The sequence below is a fragment of the Anabrus simplex genome, chromosome 2 (assembly GCF_040414725.1).
Source record: "Anabrus simplex isolate iqAnaSimp1 chromosome 2, ASM4041472v1, whole genome shotgun sequence".
Classification (NCBI taxonomy): Eukaryota; Metazoa; Arthropoda; class Insecta; order Orthoptera; family Tettigoniidae; genus Anabrus; species Anabrus simplex.
This window is the reverse complement of record NC_090266.1, coordinates 707,903,371-707,925,824: the sequence shown is the minus strand read 5'-3', so window position 1 is coordinate 707,925,824 and position 22,454 is coordinate 707,903,371. Positions and strand designations below refer to the sequence as shown.

Genomic DNA, 22,454 nt, shown 5'->3' with positions numbered 1-22,454 from the left:
AAATAAATTGCTTTATTTTAGTCTTCATGGACTTGGAAGAAATCTCTGCGAGCAACCCCTGACCTGTAAACAGCCAATGCACCTTCTCGCAAGTTAACTACCTGCGAATGTGTATGCACTTACGTATCATGAAAAATTACCAGCGTTCCGTAGAATACATTTTTATTAACAAATACAGTATATTGTGAAAGCGTATTCATTCTTCATTTTTGGTACAAATTATCTTTTATTTTTCTCTAATTTTTCTAAATGTTATTTTCTTTACAGGCTATCCAGATGAACATCGTTTGTATTTCCGCCGCCTTTCGCAGACTACTCAAACCGATGTGTTACTGGGTAACTTGGACACAACTGGGTCAGGAAAGGTGATTCTTCGTCCCCTGACTGTGCAAGAGCGTATCCGGGAACTAAATTTACGAGCCCGGATGTTCACAGATACCATGCTGGCTATACAAGGAAGCATGGCCTCTCCTCGGCACAGCCCACTTCCTGGTCCACGTAGTTTGCAGGTAGTACCACTTTGCTCTTCCATTGATTTCAGTTTTTTTTTTTCTTAATAACGTGGTGACAGACATTAGTATGAACATATCACACCTGTGCTACTTTTAGAATTCGTTCACCTAGTTTGAATGTTTTAAAAATAACTTTAAGCAGTGATATATGGTGAGATAAATTCTTAAATTATCAAATAAAATTTCATAGCACATGCATAGTGTTCAAGGTATACAAAATACTTTGCTTTCTTGGGGTTGGCAGCGTGCTTTGCAGCGTTTTAATACTTCCCTGTAACTCTTAATTCCTATAATTTTTCTTGGTAAATATCCATTACATTGTTTTGCCATTTTTTCCTTATTGATGCACTTTATAGCTTGAAAATTGTTCATAGAAATGTATGTTCACATGCAGATTTCATTCATTCATTTATTAATTCGCACATACATACATGTAGAAAAGAAGAATCACTTGCTGAGACCCCCTGTGGGTGGGGGACGCAAATGAAGAATACACTCACGGTATCCCCTGCCTGTCGTAAGAGGCGACTAAAGGGACTCAAGGGGCTCTCAACTTGGGAGTGTGGGTTGGTGACCACAGGGCCCTTAGCTGAGTCCTGGCAATGCTTCCACTTACGTGTGCCCGGCTCCTCACTTTCGTCTATCCTGTCCAACCTCCCTTGGTCAACTCTTGTTCTTTTCTGACCCCGACGGTATTAGAGCATTCGAGGCCTAGAGAGTTTTTCATTTTCATGCCCTTCGTGGCCCTTGCCTTTCTTCATCCATTACTTCATTTTTCGAAGTGACTGATCCCTTCTTTCCACGAACCTGCTACGCAGGCGTAGCAAGGGGAGAGGTGATACTCCCACGTGGCGCGTCCCAGGTGGCGGATAGGGGTGTCCTAACCGGCTTGCCGGCGGACTTGAGGGAAATAAAATGCCTCTCTCGGACCAAACACACTACCCCCTGCGGGTGGGGGACGCACATGTAGAATACACCCGCGGTATCCCATGCCTGTCGTAAGAGGCGACTGCAAGGGGCGACCAAGGGATGATTGAATTAGAACCATGAAACTACTCTTGATTCATACCATCGTGCCGGGAACACCATGGGTTGCATATACTTGCGAGTAGTATCATTAAATTGGTACGAAGTAGGTTTGTGATTAGTTGCAGTAAAAAGCCTGGCCTGGTGGATTCCAGTACCAGTGCGTTGTACCCATGTGGGCAACACCGCGGGTCTGGGCGTAGCCTGTTTGTTGTACCACTATATGAGCGGCACCGTGGGTCAGCGTTGCCTGTGATTGGTACCCACTATGTTAGGAACACCACGGGAATACTGGCGCCCGTGACTAGTACACCTAGGTGAGGAACCTTACCGGTTTGCGTTGGCTATGAGTGGCGCCATTGTGTGAGAAATACCATAGGTCTGCGTTCCCTGTACGAATTGCAATACTTGTGTGTAGTACCATCTTGTGTGGACCACCATGAGTCTTCGCTACTTTTGATTAGTACCCCAAAATGACAAATACCATGGTTCTACTTTACTCGCGACATGTACCATTCTGTGGGGCCTTAGACGTGAATTTAGCACCCCTTCAGACATCAAGCATCATTGTGCTTTATAAATGGTCCCTTGGTCAGTAATACTCTAATTAACTACCTTCTTTTTGAGTCTGATCCACTGTTTTTGTTTGTTTGTTTGTTTGTTTGTTTGTTTGTTTGTTTTTTTTTTTTGTTTTTTTGTTTTTTTTTTGTAGGGTTCATGTCCATTCATTCATTCTTCATGACATTTTTTATTTTATTTTGGTCAGTGGATGAATTTGAATTTTTTGTTATTTCATTTCGTACCATTAGGGGGCCGATGACCTCGATGTTAGGCCCCTTTAAACAACAAGCAAAAAAAAGTTATTTCGTACCATTAGGGGCCGATGACCTCGATGTTAGGCCTCTTTAAACAACAATCATCATCATCATCGATCCCTTCTTTTTCTTCTTTATCTCTCTGTCTACTCCCTGGCTGTCGTGAGAGGTGACTAAAAGGGGTGACCAAGGGATGATTGTATTAGAACCATGAAACTACTTTTGGTTAGTACCATCTCGCGGGGAACACCAAGGGTCGCCTTTACTTGCGAGTTGTACCACTATATTAGGTACACCAGAGGTTTGTGGTTAGTAGTAGCAGAGAGTGGTTCACTGTGGGTTTCCAATATCCATGAATAGTATCATTGTGAGAAACACCACGGGTCTGGGTGTTGCCTGTGATTAGTACCACTATATGAATGACACCGTGGGCTTGCGTTGCCTGTGATTAGTACCCACTATATGAGGAACACCACGGGAATACTGGCGTCCGTGGTTAGTACATGTAGGTGAGGAACACCATGGGTTTGCGTTGCCTATGAGTGGCGCCATTATGTGAGAAACACCATAGTCTGCGTTACCTGTGCGACGTACAATACTTGTGAGTTGTACCATCATGTGTGGAATACCGTGAGTCTACGCTACTTTTGATTAGTACCCCAACATGACAAATATCATGGTTCTACTTTCTTAGCGATAAGTACTAGTATGAGGGCCGCTGACCTGGATTTTGGATCCTTTTAACCAACAAGCCTCCTCGATTCAGGATTGTACATTAGATGTGGTCCCTTGGTCAATAATACTATTTTTATGTTAGTTTTTGGGTCGGATCCACTGGATTGTTTTAAGTTCATATCCCTCCATTCATTCTTCGTGACATTTTTTATTTTAGTCAGTGGTTGATTTCGAACTTTTAATTTGGCATTACATTTCGTACCATTAGGGGCCAATGACCTAAATGTTAGGCCCCTTTAAACAATCATCACCACCACCACCACTTGTTGAGGCAACTACATTGTATGCATCCCAAGAGTTGGATGACGTCTTTAGAGCATTTATATATTTTACATTCTTTTCAGATAGTACTTTTAATTAATTCCATAGGAATTATGTCTTGCTAGTTAAGGAAAATGAAAGATATATACAGTTCCCATATTTTACATTGGGTCTCTGTCAGCATGAATAGGGAAAGTTGATTCATCATAGAAAAACAATTCATTTGTCACTTTTTATTGTTTCCTCAAGAAACTCTTCTTCTTTTCTATTGTTTACTTCAGTACTTATGTTTGTTGAAGGAGAACATGAACCTACGAAGACAACATGATTATCATATGATCATTTACACTTTGGGTGGTATTATGAACATACTTGCCACTAGATGTGCGAATGCTGATGTTACGCTGTTGCTATACAGCTCTAAATAACTCATTGATAGGGGACAATACATAGTAAAAAGTGTATACTGAAACATTGTTCATCTCAAATGGGTTGAAAATGAAACTGCCTGCTATTTTGAGGGGGCTGCCTGGCCAGGGTGGTAAAGGCATGCTCGGTTCGCCCGGAAGGACGTGGTTTTGAATCTCCTTCAGTAAGTTGTAAACTTTAAGAAACAAGATTTCCACTTCCGCAGGTGCACATGGCCCTGAGATTCATTCAGCCTCCACCAAAAATGAGTACCAGGTTAATTCCTGGGGGCAAAGGCAGCCGGGCGTAGAAGTAACCACTCTACCCCATCAAGTGCCGAGGTTATGGATAGTGGGAGTCTTTACCTTCCACTCCTCAAAGGGCCTTCCTGGCCTGTATGGGGATGACTTTGCTTTAATGGTATATTGAAATCTTTGAAGAAGAATCAAAACTTATAGAGTGTGGAGGAAATACTGTTGAGTCCAATCATGTAGTGTCCTGTTGTTAGGACAGCATTTCATGTTATCTTTATGGAAAAGTTATGGTTAGCACGCAGAAGAAAGTGTATGATGTACAGGTAATAATAAAGCATACTTTGACATTTATTGTGCTTGACACATGTCGTTTTGTATTCCTTTAAAATAGTTTCTATGAAAATCCACAGCCTGTTTCCAGTCATTCGACCGGGTCAAGAATGGAATGAATGAAGCCCCATCTAACGGCGACGATAGGAAATGTTCCGGCTGCCGAAGCCTGTCGCACTCCTCTGGGGCAATGATAAATGACTGATAGATGAAATGAAATGTTAATGGAGAGTGTTGCTGGAATGAAATATGACAGGGAAAACCAGAATACCCGGAGAAAAACCTGTCCTGCCTCCACTTTGTCCAGCACAAATCTCACTTGGAGTGACCGGGATTTGAACCACGGTATCCAGCAGTGAGAGGCCGGTGCGCTGCCGCCTGAGCCACGGAGGCTTCACTTAAAATAGTTTCTATAATTATATTAAAAACTGTTTTGATGAAGAGATGTGGTAGTGCTAAAAATGCATAATGTGGAGCAGTAATGATCTTAAACTCACCATGCATCATATTTTTATGCTGCTAAAGTAGTAGTAGTAGTAGTAGTAGTAGTAGTAGTAGTAGTGGTGGTGGTGGTGGTGAAAATCTGGTAGGGTACTTGTATTTCTTTGTTCCAATTTGATCTATTTCTAGACAAGTTACCAAACGTCTTTGCAAAACTCTAAGTAGGCCTACATCTAGAGTTTTAGGAAATTCATATTACCAGCAATGGTACACAGGTATTTTTCAGATCACGGTCAGAAATTTTCCTTCAATAGGTCATATATTGAAAGCAAATTTCAGTAAAAAGAAACAACAAAAAACTATGCCTCAGGTGAGGATTGAACTTACAACCTTCAGATAATGTTTTGTTATAATGGAAGCCATTTATCTTTAGTTTTTAAACTTAGTTAATTTATAACTGAGAGGTCCTTCAGTCTGTCGAACTCGGTTATAATTTGCTTTACGTCGCACCGACACAGATAGATCTTATGGCAACGATGGAATAGGAAGGAAGCAGCCCTGGCCTTAAGTAAGGTACAGCCCCACCATTCACCTGGTGTGAAAATGGGAAACCATGGAAAACCATCTTCAGGGCTGCCGACAGTGGGGTTCAAACCCACTATCGCCCGGATGCAAGCTCACAGCTGCATGGCCTTATAAGGTGGTATGTTAGCAAGATTTTACATCCTACAACTTCTCTCAAATTCTGAAGATATTTTCTGTGCTCATTTCAGTCAAACAGTGTTGCAGTATTTCATTTCAAGTTTGAGATCATCTACCCTAATCTTAACCTTTCATGGCCCTTCCTTTTATAAAATCTTCCTTTACTCCAGGGGATGGAACATTTTTCTTTGGTTAATAGCTCCTTGTTGAAATCGAAGTTTAACAACATTTTCTAGAATGATGAATTTCATTGTTTTAAGGGGGGGGGGGGGGGGGGGTGTCATACAGTAGACCATGCTAAAAAATGTCATTTAAATAAATTAAACTTGAACAAAATCTTGTAGCATTCCAAATGTAAATATAAAGTCTTATGTAAAAATTCCTCATGGTTTTAGTTATTTACATTTTGGTGACAGCTTGCATATTGTGATGGGCTTGGGTATGTGGCAATGGGTGCAAATGTACAGCGGTAGACAGTTGTGTATGGTTTCTCTTTTTGTCAGTTTCTCATAACACTGGCTGCAGGGGTAGTATACACGTAAGCCTTGCCTGTATCCATGGTTAGTGAGTTGTCTTTGCGAGTGGACAACTTTGAGCTTCTGTTTCTAAGGTTTCTGTTGTGTACTCGGCAGTAGTAGCAGTTTCTCTTGAAACTTTTTATTACATTGTGTTTTGAATTGTGATCATAATGCCTGTTGTTGTTTGAGTCATCAGTCCATAGACTGGTTTGATGCAGCTCTCCATGCCACCCTATCCTATGCTAACCTTTTCATCTCTACGTAACTACTGCACCCTACATCTGCTCTAATCTGCTTGTCATATTCAAATCTTGGTCTACCCCTACTGTTCTTAACACCTACACTTCCTTCAAAACTATCTGCACAAGTCCTGGGTGTCTTAAGATGTGTCCTATCATTCTGTCTCTTCTTCTTGTCAAATTTAACCAAATTGATCTCCTCTCACCAATTCGATTCAGTATCTCTTCATTCGTGATTCGATCTGTCCATCTCACCTTCAGTATTCTTCTGTAACACCACATTTCAAAAGCTTCTATTCTCCTTCTTTCTGAGCTTGTTATCATCCATGTTTCACTTCCATACAGTGCCACGCTCCACACGAAAGTCTTTAAAAACATCTTTCTAATTCCTATATCAATGTTTGAAGTGTGCAAATTTCTTTTCTTAAGAAAGCTCTTCCTTGCTTGTGCTAGTCTGCATCTTATGTCCTCCTTACTTCTGCCATCATTAGTCATTTTACTACCCAAGTAACAACATCTACTTCCTTTAGACTTCATTTCCTAATCTAATATTTCCTGCATCACCTGCCTTCGTTCGACTGCACTCCATTACTTTTGTTTTGGACTAATTTATTTTCATCTTGTACTCCTTACCCAAGACTTCGTCCATACCATTCAGCAGCTTCTCGAGGTCCTCTGCAGTCTGAGATAAAATAACAATATCATCGGCAAATCTCAAGGTTTTTGGTTTCCTCTCCTTGGATTGTGATTCCCTTTCCAAATTCCTCTTTGATTTCCTTTACTGCCTGTTCTATGTAAACATTGAAGAGGAGGGGGGACGAACTGCAGCCTTGCCTCACTCCTTTCTGGATTGCTGCTGCTTTTTCAAAGCCCTCGGTTCTTATCACTGCAGACTGATTTTTATAGATTGTAGATAATTCTTTGTTCTCGGTATCTGATCCCAATCACCTTCAGAATCGTAAATAGCTTGGTCCAATGAACATTGTCGAATGCCTTTTCTAGATCTACGAATGCCATGTACGTGGGCTTGTCCTCCTTGAATCGATCCTCTAAGATCAGCCGTAAAGTCAGGATTGCTTCTCGTGTTCCTACATTTCTTCTGAAGCCAAATTGATCTTCTCCCAACTCAGCTTCAACTTGTTTTTATATTCTTCTGTAAATAATACATGTTAAAATTTTGCAGGCATGTGATACTAAACTAATGGTGCGATAGTTTTCACACCAGTCAGCACCGGCTTTCTTGGGAATAGGTATAACAACATTCTGCCGAAAATTGGATGGGACTTCTCCTGTCTCATACATCTTACACACTAAATGGAATAACCTTGCCATGCTGCTTTCTCCTAAGGCAGTCAGTAATTCAGAAGGAATGCCATTATAATGCCTAAGAAAGGGAATTTAGTATGATGGAGAAAGAGAAAATTTGCTGGAAATCACATTGCCAATCAAGAGAGAGGTGATAATGGCAATGTTATTACTGAGGTAAACAATATCCTGCATCAGCGAGGAAACTTGGGCCAGGTGTTAGGTCACCTTTTGTCCCAAGGGCTCAAAATCTTGGTGTTGCTATCAACAAGCTGCTTCAGAGGGGACAGTTAGTACTTACAAGCATCCACATCCCATTCTCAAACCTGTAATGGACACCATACAGCCTGTTTTTAAACATCTTAGCAAAGCAGAGTCGCAGAGATGATGTCCTAAAGGAAGAAACCAAAATGCGAATGAGTCATTAAACTGTCAATTTTGGTCCATGTGTCCTAAAACATGCAGTGGTAATAAAATAGTTAAAATAGCAACTTACATTGCAGTGGCCAGTTTTGATGATTGAGTTAGCAGTAGCCTACAAGTTATGAACGCATTGGGAATCAAAGTTGGGAAGAATACTGTGGAAGCTTTGTGCAAGTTCGACCAGGGAAGGGGAGATTCAGATGAAAAAAAAGTGAGAAACTCAACTTCGGAGGCTGGAAGGTCTAGGCAAAGGCTCAGACTTGAAGAAAAATCCAAGAACATCCAGACAGAGTGTATAATACATACCAGTGGAGTCTTCTAAGGTGTACTGTGGGTCGAACTTAGTGTTACAACTTTTTCCTGAAAACTTAATTTTTTCAAGCAAGAAACATATCAAAAGAACCATTTGTTTGATCTAAATGAAGTTTTGCACAGTTGTTCAAATATGAATTCTATGGAGGACGAACTCAAATAATGGAAGTGAGACAAAATTTAGGCTTAATATAATGATATAAATAGGTCATTAAAATGTAAAAATTATATATATTTTCATAAGTCTGCCAAATTACTTTGAATGCACTAAGAGGTTTCATCTTAGTCCATCTTCTGTAATATTGTGTTTCAATTCAAAAGGAGGAAAAGAACAATTGAGGTCATATTTAAGGAGTTGTGTATGTATGTTCAGTCTTCAGCCCTAAGGCTGGTTGGATCCTCAACAGCTCTGCCATCAGCTGTCATAGATGGCCTAGGCCTCACTGAAGAGGCGTACTAGGGAAATGAGGAGTGAGGTAGTTTCCCGTTGATTTCCTCACCGAGCCAGAAGTTGCTATTACATATCAGTCTGCCAAGCCCACTGAAATGCATGCAACAACCGACCCTATGAGTAACATTTTCACACCATTCATAGCAGGGACTGGCTGCAGAAGGAATGGCATTACTAGCATCACTCATACCTCAGTCACTTTCATATTGTCAAAGCCAAGGGTAAGACAGAGACAGATCAATGAAAGTAACAAAATTGCTCTAGCCTATACCAGAAGACATAGTGCACAGTAAACACTAGGTCCTACCAGCAAAGGCATATTTAAGGAGTTATCAGGTTTAATGTAGGAAATAGTCATATTTTTGTCAAGTGGTAACTGAACATGGCATGACTAGTTTATGACTCCCATTAAATGATCTATCTGCAGGATTATCAATCTGCATATTTGATAATATTCCTAAAGGGAGAGTCCTTAGAGGGAGGTTTCTCTTATGATCCCTAGGTTGCATCATTTGGAGAGATGTTACAGGCCAATTGCCTTTTTACTACATGCATTGAATAAAATGTGTATATCTTTACCAGCAAGTCTGAGTTGTTTAGAGTCTTGCAGCAGTTCCTGTGACAATATGGTGCCACACTCGCACAGTCTATAATGTTGCCCACCTTTGTAGTGTAGAGCATTAAATCAGAGTTCACTAGAGACTCACAATTATAAGAAATGAAGGAAGTTGTCGTGGCTGAGGATGACCCTTAAAGGGTCGATACTGGTCCCATGATGGATTTAATGTTAATATAACTCTCATCAAATATTAACTTGTATTGAATAGGTTGACCTTCCTTCAGTTCTTATAATTGTGAATTTATCAATACAGATCATAAGGTACAGACATATAGGGTACATTATAAGATTTAGTTAATCATGGCTTGTGTGCAATAAGAGATTATGGTATGGTGTGTTGCAAAATTCGTTGACAGCATTCTGCAAGATATGTCATGTGAAGGTAGCTTTATATTCAAATATCCCATCTTCAAGGCAATACGTAGAAGGTTGAGGCTCTAGATTTGATCACTAAAGCAGTATACTGTCAGTGCAATTGTAATACCAGTACCATCAAGAATCACCAATTGGGACTACATACTATAACCAGTTAGATCCCTGATCATATTCATAATGACAAGCTGATCGGGGGACTTGATACCCAAGTGATTTTGTTGCTGGCATCTCACCAAGGGGGCTGCGTTTGTAGTTCTGGCTAATGCTCATGAGATTTTGGAAATCAAAAGTCTTATTCCTGGGGTACGGTTTCCACATTCTCTTGGCTATGATTACGATATCAACACTCAAGTAAAATTACAAGCTTGCTTTGATTTTGAAAAACTGATGTGATGAGTCATTTAACCCTTTCCACTTGAATTATTTGAAAGTACTGATTTCTCCCCACTCGTATTTATTTCTGTCGGCATTCTTCATATTTTAAAACCTTGTATTAAGTACTGGTTGTAACAATATATACAGGAAGGAACTACAAAATTAATTTATGGTATTTACAATGCACAAAATGTTTTTCACTTTCTTAACGGTATGCCTTGAGTGTGTGAAAGCGTTCAAAGCAAATGCCTGGATGGAGCCCTGGTTGCTTCTCACAGGTTTTACAGAAGTGGACTGTCTCTCTCCTCCCTCCAACAACTTTCCTGTCACTGCAAACCTTGCAATCCTTAGTTTTTCCTTCAGGATGGGGGTACAGCAGGTGTAGCTTGCCATTCAGCCTCACTTCTTCATCTGTCGAGGAAGGTCTTCCCATTTTCCTGCTCTGTGTATTCTGCACATTTCCTACAAGTTGTCTTACCAAGTTTTTCCTGAACTTCAGATGGGTGATTCCATTGTTACCTTCTTTGAAGAATACTGTAGGAAGGCATTCACTATTGTGATCTCCAGGAGCCAGAAGAACATTTTTCTCCACCACTTCACTGATTTACGTGTGAATCGGTATGAGCTAGCATAGTTGTCAGAAAGATCAACGCCCCTCATGTATTGATTATAAGCACATGCGACAGTAGGTTTCTCTACAATTTCCTCGGCACCTTGACGTCTTATTCTTTGTACAGGCTGAGTGGAATTGTCATAGAAAGTGGACAGCATAGCAATAATTCGCTTGTCCTTCCAAACCAAGCAAGAAGTGTTATCTGTTCGGAGTGCAATAATGTCATGTTATTTCATTCTCTTTGTTGCGTCTTTTCTCACTTGTAATGCCAGACCTCTCCTATTTACCATTACAGTGCCTGTAATATGGACCTTTAGTTTCATTAGCTCAGCTGCATGGTCATAACTGATATAGAACTGGTCCGTAAAGACATGAAACCCAGTTTTGTTGGTGGCTTGCAAAACTTTTGTAACCAAATGAATAACTATCCTGCAAGTGAAGGGTAAATCTTGCCTAACAAGTGATTTTGTGGTTATTCAACCATAATATGGTTCAATAGTACATATGTATCCAGTACTCGAGTCTGACAGTACATAAATACGGAGTCCCCACTTTGTTGGTTTCTGCCTATTGTAACACTTGAACACGACACGACCCTTGAAACCTACAATGCTTTCACCAACACTCAGATTCTTTCCTGGAATGAAGTGTTCCCTGAATTTCATGTCCAGGTACGACACTATATTTCTGACCTTCGAACCTCTAGATTGTGGACCTGCCCTATCAGCATCAGGGGAAGAAAGATTCCAGAATATCTGTAGAAATTTGTCTCTAGAGAACACATCTTTGTAGAACACCTGCTTATCCATCCAGTCTTCACTAAAATAATCCTGCATTTCTGCCTTACTGTTCATCCCCATGTTGATAATTACACCAATACATGCCTTCAGCTCTTCTAAAGTCACAGCTTTCCAAGAAAACCAGATAGATCTCTTCTGAAGTGGAGTATTTTGCTGTATTTTCATTTTGGCAAATTTGTTCATCTCTTGGACAATAGAGGTTAGCAACTGATCAGTAAAAAATAACTGCCAGTACTCTAGTTCTATTTTAGGTCTATTGACTAACCTGTAAGGAAATTTGGGTAATCCTGCATCACCAGTTCTCCACAATCTCCAAGGTGTATTTGAAGTCAGCACTGTATGACTGGAACTGGGACGAGTCATAATACTACCGCCTCCTCTATGATTTCTTGCGACGCTGATATTGATATGATCACTTGAATCACTAATAGATATATCACTTTCATTGCCAGATTCAAAATTTTCATCACTTTCATGGCCACTATCAATAAAATCAGCCGAGATAGACTAAAGAATCTCGGCTTCGGTCAGACTGTGCGCCGCCATGTTGCTTAACGCGACTGCTTTCCATAGTCAAGGAAACGGAGCAATTTTGCCGAGCAAAGAGAAACTAAAACACTCCCATTTTGTTTATTTTGGTTTCCGGAAAGGACCAGCACTTACGAAAAGAAGTACAAAAGTCCTGGCTTGCCAGGTAACGTAGCAATGAGTGGCGAAACATTGTGTCGACTCAGGGTCGACACACGAGCTATAACGCTAAGTGACGGCTTTCGACCTCAGGTCAACAATAATGTAGAGTTTGAGGGATGTTCCACCATTCAACACATTACATCAATTTATTCAATTATAAGAAGACAGGTTTCGACTCCATGGAGTCGTCATCAGTTCTTGGTGAAAATTAAATTAAGGGGAAACTGATAACAATCATCATAATGAAAAATCCATGCACCTTTAGGTGGTTGCTGGGAAATACATCATTGAGTTGATAGATACATACATATAATAAAATTCTTCCGGTCTGTTATGCCGTGGTCCACTCCTCTCGCTTCTCCCAGACGTTTCGACTAGCGGGATACAGGAGAGCGTATCTACACGACGCCACAGAAGATGACTACCGCAGCAGTAGTCAAAACGTCTGGGAGAAGCGAGAGGAGTGGACCACGGCATAACAGCCCGGAAGAATTTTATTATATTGACACCGGCCGTGAAAGCCTTCATACCTTAATGATACATACATACATTATCATTATAGACTGTTATGCCTTTCAGCGTTCAGTCTGCAAGCCTCTGAGAATTTACTAAACGTCGCCACAATCCTAGATTTGCAACTAGTGCTGTGGCCACATTTAGTTCTATACCTCTTATCTTTAAATCGTTAGAAACAGAGTCTGAGTTGATAGATATTACCTAGAAATGTAACATACACTTGGCAAGGAGAACTTGGAGCTTAGAAAGTTTCCAGTTCTGGCTCTAGCAGTCTTGTGTTCATAGAACACGGAACACTGGAATTACATGTACTGGATTGAAAATATATACAAAACACAATAAGGACACTTATAATGGTGGGGAAAACTTGGCTCTCTAAGAGCATTCTTGGATTTGACAGTCCTGTTTCTGTCTGAAAAAGATGGATGAAATACACACAATGAAGCAAAATGTATAAAGACATAGATCTAGTCTAAACTGTCGCACGTTCATGTACACGGAACATTGGGAACACTTGTATTGTTTTATAACACACTCGTTCAAATGAAAACACTTATAACCATATGAAATATTGGCGTTACAAGAACGTTTATGGGTTTGACTGTCCTGCTTCCCCTGACTAAACGAGTGAAATAAATATACATTGAATGTTAAAGATAAATTACTTGGTATATAAAGTTCTGGTTTTTGGTTTCAAAAATTGTCATGTGTTCCTGGAACACAGAACAGAACTGCTGGTCCTGCTTCTGTCTACTGGAAACTAATGCTTAACGCAGTTGAAATTAATTTATTGAAAGTTTATACACCAATGCGAAACACTTGGCACTTTAATATTCTTAGATCTGAGTAAAATATTGTTGTATGTTCACACAACTTGGCATAGACTTGTCGAGCAGTCTTGTCACAATCAACCAGAATATGTGAACCTTTAAAAAAAAAAAAAAAGTAAAAAAAAGACTTGTTTACTATTACAATCACGCATCACATGAAACATTTGGTGAACAGCTGAAGTTAACACTGGTCTGAAATGCTTAGTATTTAAGAGAGATCTTGGGTCTATATTAAAATTGTTACCGTGTGTTAGTTGAACATGGAACTTAATTGTCAGTCCTGAATCAAGATACTTGCTGGTTTTAGTTTACATGAGCTTGCAGTGTTTTATGATGGATGGAATGAACTTATTAGTAGAATTAAGCTGGTTGAAGAGCTGGAGGAACATCCTTTGATATGGAATACTTGCTATTGTAGTTGTAACTGTCGTCGCTGTTGTTGTAGTATGGTGATGGTATGGCCTTGGCTTATGGAAACATGCATTGAAGGTGTCTGAGGAAAAAGAGGAAGACAGAATGAGAAACTGTTGTGAGTTCGAGTTAAAATGAAATGTTGTTTTTATTCATTTACTCACTCCGTATCTGCTCGTGCTGACCAGCCATTTGAAGAGTGGGTTGCAATCTGTTCAAGTGTGTGTGTGTGTGTGTGTGTGTGTGTGTGTGTGTGTTATTGTTGGTTGGGAGATGGGGGGGGGGGGAAGGTGTGGCTTGCTTTTGATTGGTTGAGGTGTGGAAGGGGTGTGAGAGAGAGAGAGAGAGAGGGGGGGGGGGGGAATTGACACAAGCAGAAAGGGTTAACATTGAAGTCTGGCTCTCCCTCTCTCCAGTATGTCTTTCAGCAATAGAGTTTCAGCAGAGACAAAATCAGAAATACATTCCTCCCATTTGGAGTATTCCAACACAAGGTCAGCCTTAAATGTTGATGTTGAAGAGGATGAGTGACATTGGATTGTATCCTCCATTCATGCAGTAGATTATGAACTGTTGTAGTTTATCATGAAGCGCCAGATTTCCCAAATGTCAGTGGATGTGGCTTAAGGATACACAGCTGTCATACATGTAGTGTGTCATTTCTCTCTGTTGCTATTCTGTGAGGTCCTCTGGCAAGTCTGCAAGAAAAAGAGAACCATACTTGTGCCCGTGCGTTTGAAATTTACCTTAATTTTACTATATCTGATACCTATACTGTTGAAGCATTTTGTCTAATATTTATAACATCTTTGGAGGTAACCCACTTGCATGTTGTCACTATATGAGACCCTTCAAAATGACCATCGTTAAGTGTCTTCTTAGCTTTCTGAATACACTTGATATTGACTTCCACTATTCTCTCAGTCTGGTATAAAAACCAAACCCATGGCACAACAGCCCCGAATGACCATGGCCTACCAAGCGACCTCTGCTCAGCCTGAAGGCCTGCAGATTGGGAGGTGCCGTGTGGTCAGCACGACGAATCCTCTTGGCCGGTATTCTTGTCTTTCTAGACCAGGGCCGCCATCTCACCGTCAGATAGCTCCTCAATTATAATCACATAGGCTGAGTGGACCTTGAACCAGCCCTCGGATCCAGGTAAAATTCCCTGACCTGGCTGGGAATCGAACCTGGGACCTCCTGGTAAGAGACAGGCACGCTATCCCCACACCGCGAGGCCGGCACTCGGTCATGTATGCCTTACTATCTTCTAAATATTAGAGAATATTTATCAACTACCAAGTATGTGAGACTTGTCTAATAAGCAATCCTATTGGGCTAAAATTTGAGGACCAGAATGACAAATATTTCGATATTATTGTGGGGAAAAAATGGTAATCAATTGTAGATTATTTTTTTGAGCTGAACAAGATATCTTAATGTCAGGTCACACATCCATTCTGTTATCACTTAATTCATTTACCTCACCAGGACAGAATTTATTGTAATTTTCTATTATCATAAAGCAGCACAGGGTGATTCTTTGAATCTACATTCCCAGCAAAAACCTCTTTGTTGACCTCTTGGATGAATGAGCAGATATGCATGTAAGTGATCACTGACTTCATCAATACATAGTTTTGTTGTCTTTCACTGTGTTTTTGTACCCAACACAGAACCAGTTGGAAAGGTTTTCCTCTCTGGTTTCTGTAGGTTAGTTGCATTTGGAGCTGATTTATTAAAGTAACAAAAAATTGTTAGACGACATATGCCTCAGTCGTTTGTATCTGCCTTTGTTTATAACACACTCCTTAACAGCATTCACCTTCGAAACACATGGTGTAAAAACAAGCACATCAGAAACACAATCCAACATAACATGGCATGTGGGATTGACTGACCTGTATTGGTAACCAGAATTATTTTCCACCTTGCTTGCAAAGGAAATACATTACATCATCAACAGTAATATTCAGTTGTGTCTTTTGGCCCAGCCAGTTCATATAACCATTCTGTAGTTCACAGGTCAAGACACATCAACCATATTTTCATTTTGTGTGGTGTATTTTGTGCACATTTATTCATCCTGATATTGTACCACGTTTCCCTCAACACACTTCATAATATATAGCACATGTTTTAAAGTATTAGTACAAGTATATTATACATCCACATTGTTTGTGGAGAGATTTTCTGCATGTTGCATGAATCTTTATGAAAGTCCTGAAATCTCAACCACCATAAAGGAGTTCAATTCCTGCTTAATATATACAGTATACTGTTAGTGCAGTGCAATCCACAAATGTTCCACTGGGCTTAAATGTGGACTGTTTATATGTTAGTCTTCCCAAATAGTGAGATTTATTTTGAATATGAAAAATGTTTAAGCTTTTGCTTTTGCATCATATTTCAAGACCACTACTCTACTTAACCTTTGAGTAGAGCATAGTGTAAAGTTTCTTCTTACATGCCCTCAGCATAATAGAACTCTCATTTTCAGTAACCCCCTGTGGGTGGGAGATGCATACAAAGAATACATCCACAGTATCTGCCTGTTGTAAGAGGCATCTGAAAGGGGCAATCTAGGGACAGAAATATACCATTGTGGCTTTGGTACCATGAATTGTACCCCCTGTGGATGGGAGAGGCTGAATACATCCTCAGGTAATCCCTGCCTGTCTTAGAAGTCTATTAAAAGGGTCATCTGGCCATTGGTCCCCCATTTATTTCTATCTTTGTTTCGAGGGTTGGTTGTAGACCAAATTAAAATTTGATGTGCGTCCTGCTTGGGGAGGGGCCTCCTATATGTGAGACTACGCTCGAAAGCCCAGACAGAATCCCCAACCTGTCAGATGGGAGCACCATTTAGGCCTACTCAACAGTAGTATCCAGGTGACAATGCAGGTCCCTGCACAGCCAAATGCCAGAACAATATATTTATTTTTTTATGTATACTTAATACTCTGTACACGCTATGGGGTACATGCTACTATGGATGATATGAGGAAGGGGGCTCTGATGTTCATTGCCTCACTCAGTTCATATTAGGCATCATCCAACATCGGACCCTGGGCAATATCTGCTACGATCAAGTGGGTATTGCCTTGGCTGCTTGGTTTGGCTAGACACCCCTGATCAGAGTGGGTGGCATTCAGGGAGGATATCTTTGGTCATGGCCAGAAATTAATGTTCCAAGCCTGTCCAGGGTGGTCTTCCATCCTTGTCTTAATTTTTTATTCCCTCAGAGGGTCAACCCCCTGGGAACAAGTGCAGTGTGAAAGCATGGGATCCAGCTTCCCCAGGTTCCTGATTGCTATCAATACCAATGGGAAAGTGTCTACAGCGAACTTCAAGACTTTAAAAAAAAAAAGTGCCATGGTAGCTTGTTATTGAAGATGCGCACTGCATTACAGGCTGATCAGTGGGGCACTTTGGTGAAATCTACGTCAGAGTGGAAGGGCTCAAAACCTGAATCGGGTTCGGGACGTCATCTTCCACCGCGATCTTGATCACTGATGATGAGTTGGTGGAAGCCATGAAGTACTGTGGCATGACACATGTCCGGCGCATTAACGCTCAATGTCAATGATGAAGACTTTGCTACCGGTGCATTCATTGTCTCCTTCAAGTTGTCAGTGTTACGGGAAAAAGTCAAGGTAACAACATATTGTTGCTAACTGTTAGGTTCTTCAGTCTGCCAAAACTAATTTTGAGTAATAAATTTATAAACTACCTGGAAAAGAAACTCATATGAACCTAAGACAGCCTCTTCATATCTAAAGTTAGCTATGTTGCAATGAAAGAATGATCATTGGTTACAATAAGTTGTAAAAAAGGGCCCTGACCTAATATTTGAGTACTAATGGCTGATGATGCTCGCTATGTCGAGCAAAATATGTCCCATAATTAATATGGTGTAATGATTATACCCTAATTGTAACAAGTATATTGTGTTGAATAGGGGGTTACAAATAAAATTGTATATTTTTTTTATTAAGAAAAGAATGTGCAGAAGAAAGATGCCATTTCCAGGCACTCCCCCAATCCTTCTGCAAATGGGGAAACGTGCCCTCCATCTGGAGGGTCTGTGTCAGAGCCAGCAAATCCACCTGTTGGGAAACATGTGTCCTCCCTCATAGGAGTGAGCCCTGCTCCCGAAAAGCGTACAAGAAGCTCAAGGAATACATCACCTCGTCCAGTGACGAGGTTATGTACGTCAAGCATCTATCTCCATCTGCGGATGGAGACGTTAGTGTAGGTTAAAATGCATCTTGCAGTTTATAATCTGAAACTCCTTTAAAAAAGTCCACACTATGTCACTGTTAGAGTGGAATTGTAATGGTTATGACAAGCATGTTACTGCGCTGCGCCAGCTAATAAGTCAGTTCGTGGCGAGTGTAGTCTGTATTCAAGAAATTAATCTCACACGAGGTCATCATTCGGTCTTGAAATATTTTAGACTATGCTCGACGGAATGGGATTATGCCAACCGAGTTTCTGGTGGTATTGGTATTTCCTATCGTTCTGACATATACAGTGATGCAGTTCCATTAAAAACCCAGCTGGAGGCAGTAGCGGTATGTGCTTCATTGCCTCTGATAACTTCCGATTGCAATGTTTATTTCTCTCCTGGCCAGCCCCTTATTATCAATGATGTAATTGATCTTGCAGATCAGCTCCCACCTCTTCTCTACTTATCGGGTGATTTTCAGTCAATCACTACTGATCTGCATTTAAGGCAGTCGCCCAGGTGGCAGATTCCCTATCTGTTGTCTTCCTAGCCTTTTCTTAAATGATTTCAAAGAAATTGTAAATTTATTGAACATCTCCCTTGGTAAATTATTCCAGTCTCTTAACTCCCCTTCCTATAAACGAATACTTGCCCCAATTTGTCCTCTTGAATTCCAACTTTATCTTCATATTGTTATCTTTTCTACTTTTAAAGACACCACTCAAACTTATTCGTCTACTGATGTCATTCCATGCCGTCTCTCTACTGACAGCTCGGAACATACCACTTATGATAAAGGTGTTGATTCCCATAGGGAACCGGAAATATTTGTTCCGAATGAGTAAAATTATAATACCAATATAGTTGGACCGTTATTGGAAATTATAAATTTTCCAGCTAACTCATTCCTGGTTGCCAGCGTTGTGCCCCAGTTTGCTAAGTTGGGCTCATCAGTTGGTAAATGGGACACCTACCAAGACATATGGCTAGTGCATACCGTGGAATTCTCTGAGTTCTGTTTTCTAGAAACACAGCAACCCATTCAGTCACTATTTTGTCAATTCCAATTGCACTCATTTTTGCCAGTAGTCTCCCATGATCTACCCTACCAGATACCTTAGATAGGTCAGTCACGATGCAGTCCATTTGACCTCCTGAATTCAGGATATCTGCTATATCTTGCTGGAATCCTACAAGTTGAGCTTCAGTGTAATAACCTGTCCTAAACCCAAACTGCCTTCTATCAAACCAGTTATTAATTTTGCAAACATGTCTAATATAATCAGAAAGAATGCTTTCCCAAAGCTTACATGCAATGCATGTCAAACTGACTGACCTGTAATTTTCAGCTTTATGTCTATCACCCTTTCCTTTATATACAGGGGCTACTATAGCAACTCTCCATTCATTTGGCATAACTCCCTCATGCAAACAACAATCAAATAAGTACTTCAGATATGGTACAATATCCCAACCCATTGTCTTTATTATATCCCCAGAAACCTTATCAATTCCAGCTGCCTTTCTAGTTTTCAACTTTTGTATCGTACTGTAAATGTTATCGTTGTCATAGGTAAATTTTAATACTTCTTTAGAATCAGTCACCTCCTCTATGTGGACATTATCCTTGTAACCAACAATCTTTACATACTGTTGAGTGAATATTTCTGCCTTTATAAGATCCTCGCATACACGCTCCTCATGTTCATTAATGATTCCTGGAATGTCCTTCTTGGAGCCTGTTTCTGCCTTAAAGTACCTATACATACTCTTCCATTTTTCACTAAAATTTGTATGACCGCCAATTGTGCTTGCTAACATGTTATCCTTAGCTGACTTATTTTGCTAGATTCAATTTCCTACTAAGTTCCTTCAATTTATCCTTACCTCCACAGCCATTTCTAACTCTATTTCTTTCCAGCCTGCACCTCCTTCTTAGACTGTTTACTTCTCTGTTATAATGTAGTGGATCTTTACCATTCCTTACCACCTTTAAAGGTAAAAACCTATTTTCACAACGCCCATCACCCATTATGGGGCTCTGAAATGCTTTGCCCCAGAGAAAGGGAGTTGGAACAATTAACAGGAGAGGTGGATTTATGCATTTTGAATACAGGGGAACTAGTTCATTTCAGCGTAGCACACGATACCCTATTCCGCATTGTCATTAGTTTGTTCAGCTGTGCGCTCTATCCCCTGCTTCAGTGGGAGTTACATGACGACCTCTGTGACAGTGGTCATTTCCCTATTATTCTTACTTTATTGAAACAGAAATTCATTGGGGCTCCTCCCCAATGAATTCCTAAACATGCTGATCAGCCAAAGTTAACATCATTAGCTGTCTTTAACAACGCGAATAGCCGGAGCATAGACAATGATATAACTTATATCATAGAAGTTGTACTTGATGCTGAGGAATCCATTCCATCTTTTTCTGGGACACCTCGGCATAAACTCATTCCTTGGGGGAACGATTGCAGAAGTTATAAAAGAACGTTGTCGTGCTCATGAGCACTATCGTAGAGAACCTTTGGTGGCCAACTTGGTACGACATAAAAAAGTGTCTGCAATAAGATGGAAGTTCTTATTTGACAGAGTAAGTAAGCTTCATGGGAAAGATGTGTTTCATCCATGACGTCACATACACCGTCGTCTCAAGCATGGACTAAACTTCTATGCATTTCGGGTGGACCTTCCTTAGTACCAGGAATTTCCATTGCAGAAAGTATCATCACTGATCCACCCTCAGTTGCTAATCATCTAACAGTTCATTTTGCAGTTGTCTGGTTATGGGAATTACCATCCTGATTTCCTGACTCTGAAGCTGGAGGCAGAACACCATCTTATGTTTCACCACTCACGCTTCAGAGGATAATGTGCCCTTTATGGAGTGGGAACTCTGCAGCATCTTGGCACTTTACAAGGACACAGCTTCCAGACCAGATAATGTCCATAACCAGATGTTGAAACATCTCAGCAAGGGTGGCCTCATATCTTGTGGTGTTCAAATGAATCTGGATAGATGATGAGTTTCATTCACAGTGGTGAGAGGAAATGATAATTCCTCTCCTTAAGCCTGACAAAGATCCTAAGTTTGCAGGAGGCTACAGACCTATTTGTCTTTCTAATTGTCTGTGTAAATTATTTGAGAGGATGGTGAATCGACGACTTGTGTGGCGTTTGGAGAAAAGAGGACTTTTGACAGAGATTCATTGTGGTTTTTGAGCTGCCCGCTCCACTACTGACCGCTTGGAATGCCTGGAGAGTTCTAAACAGGATGCGTTCCTCCTAAAACAGCATATGGTGGTGGTTTGCTTCGATTTAGAGAAGGTCTTTGACACCACATGGTGATATGGCATCCTTTCACTCCTGCTTCAATAGAAATTCCTTGGTAACATGCTGATTTTTATTGCAAATTACTTGTCCCATAGACTATTCTGTGTTTGAGTAGGGAAGGAATATTCGCAATACCACATTCAGGAAAATTGAGTCCGACAGGGATCAGTTTTCAATGTCGCTCTGTTTGTGATTGCTGTAACCGATATTGTCGCTGTTGCTGGTTCACCAGTCATACTGTCACTATGTGGATGATTTTGCGCTCAAAATATGGCAGTCACAGAGCGACAATTACAGCAAGCTGTTAGAAAAGTGGAACTGTGGACTTTTAGACCATGGCTTTCGATTTTCATCTGCAAAGACCTCGGTTGTTCACTTCTGCCGGAAGCGCACTTTTTATCCCCATCCTTAGCTTTATTTATTGGGTGGGGGGAGTCGCTCTTCCTGTAGTTGACACCGATTTCTTGGGCTCCATTTCGATAGTAAATTACCGTGGGAGCCGCATGTGCATCAGTTAAGTCAAATGCACTTAGAAACCAAATATTTTAAAGTATCTTGTTGACACTACGTGGGGGTGAGAGGCTGACTGCACGCTGCTCCTGTGATTTTATAGGGCACGTATTTTATCCAGATTAGACTACGGCAGTCTGAATAGCATCCTCCACAGCAGATTTAGGTTGGCAACAGGAGCATTCTGTACAACCCCCATTGGTAGCCTGCTTGCTGAATCTGGTGTGCCGCCTCTACACCTGAGACGCCAATAAACACTATTGTTCTATGCTGCAAATTTGCGACAGATGCCACTTCACCCAAGCTATCCCTGCACATTCCACATTAGAAACTGTCGGTTGTATGTTGCTTATCCACGAGCAACGCAGCCGGTTGGTATACGCTTAAATAGCAGTTACAAATTGTTTGATGTACCT

General features: G+C 40.6%; 1 protein-coding gene across 4 annotated transcripts in view; it reads left to right on the top strand.

The window, feature by feature from the left end:
• LOC136864388 (armadillo repeat-containing protein 10) overlaps positions 1–22,454 on the top strand; it is a 194,326-nt gene that overhangs the window by 29,765 nt on the left and 142,107 nt on the right. For all 4 annotated transcript variants that reach the window (XM_067141321.2, XM_067141322.2, XM_067141323.2 and 1 more), the window contains exon 2: positions 268–509. In XM_067141321.2, coding sequence (XP_066997422.1) covers positions 268–509 — 242 coding nt within the window. The remainder of the gene's footprint in view (positions 1–267; positions 510–22,454) is intronic.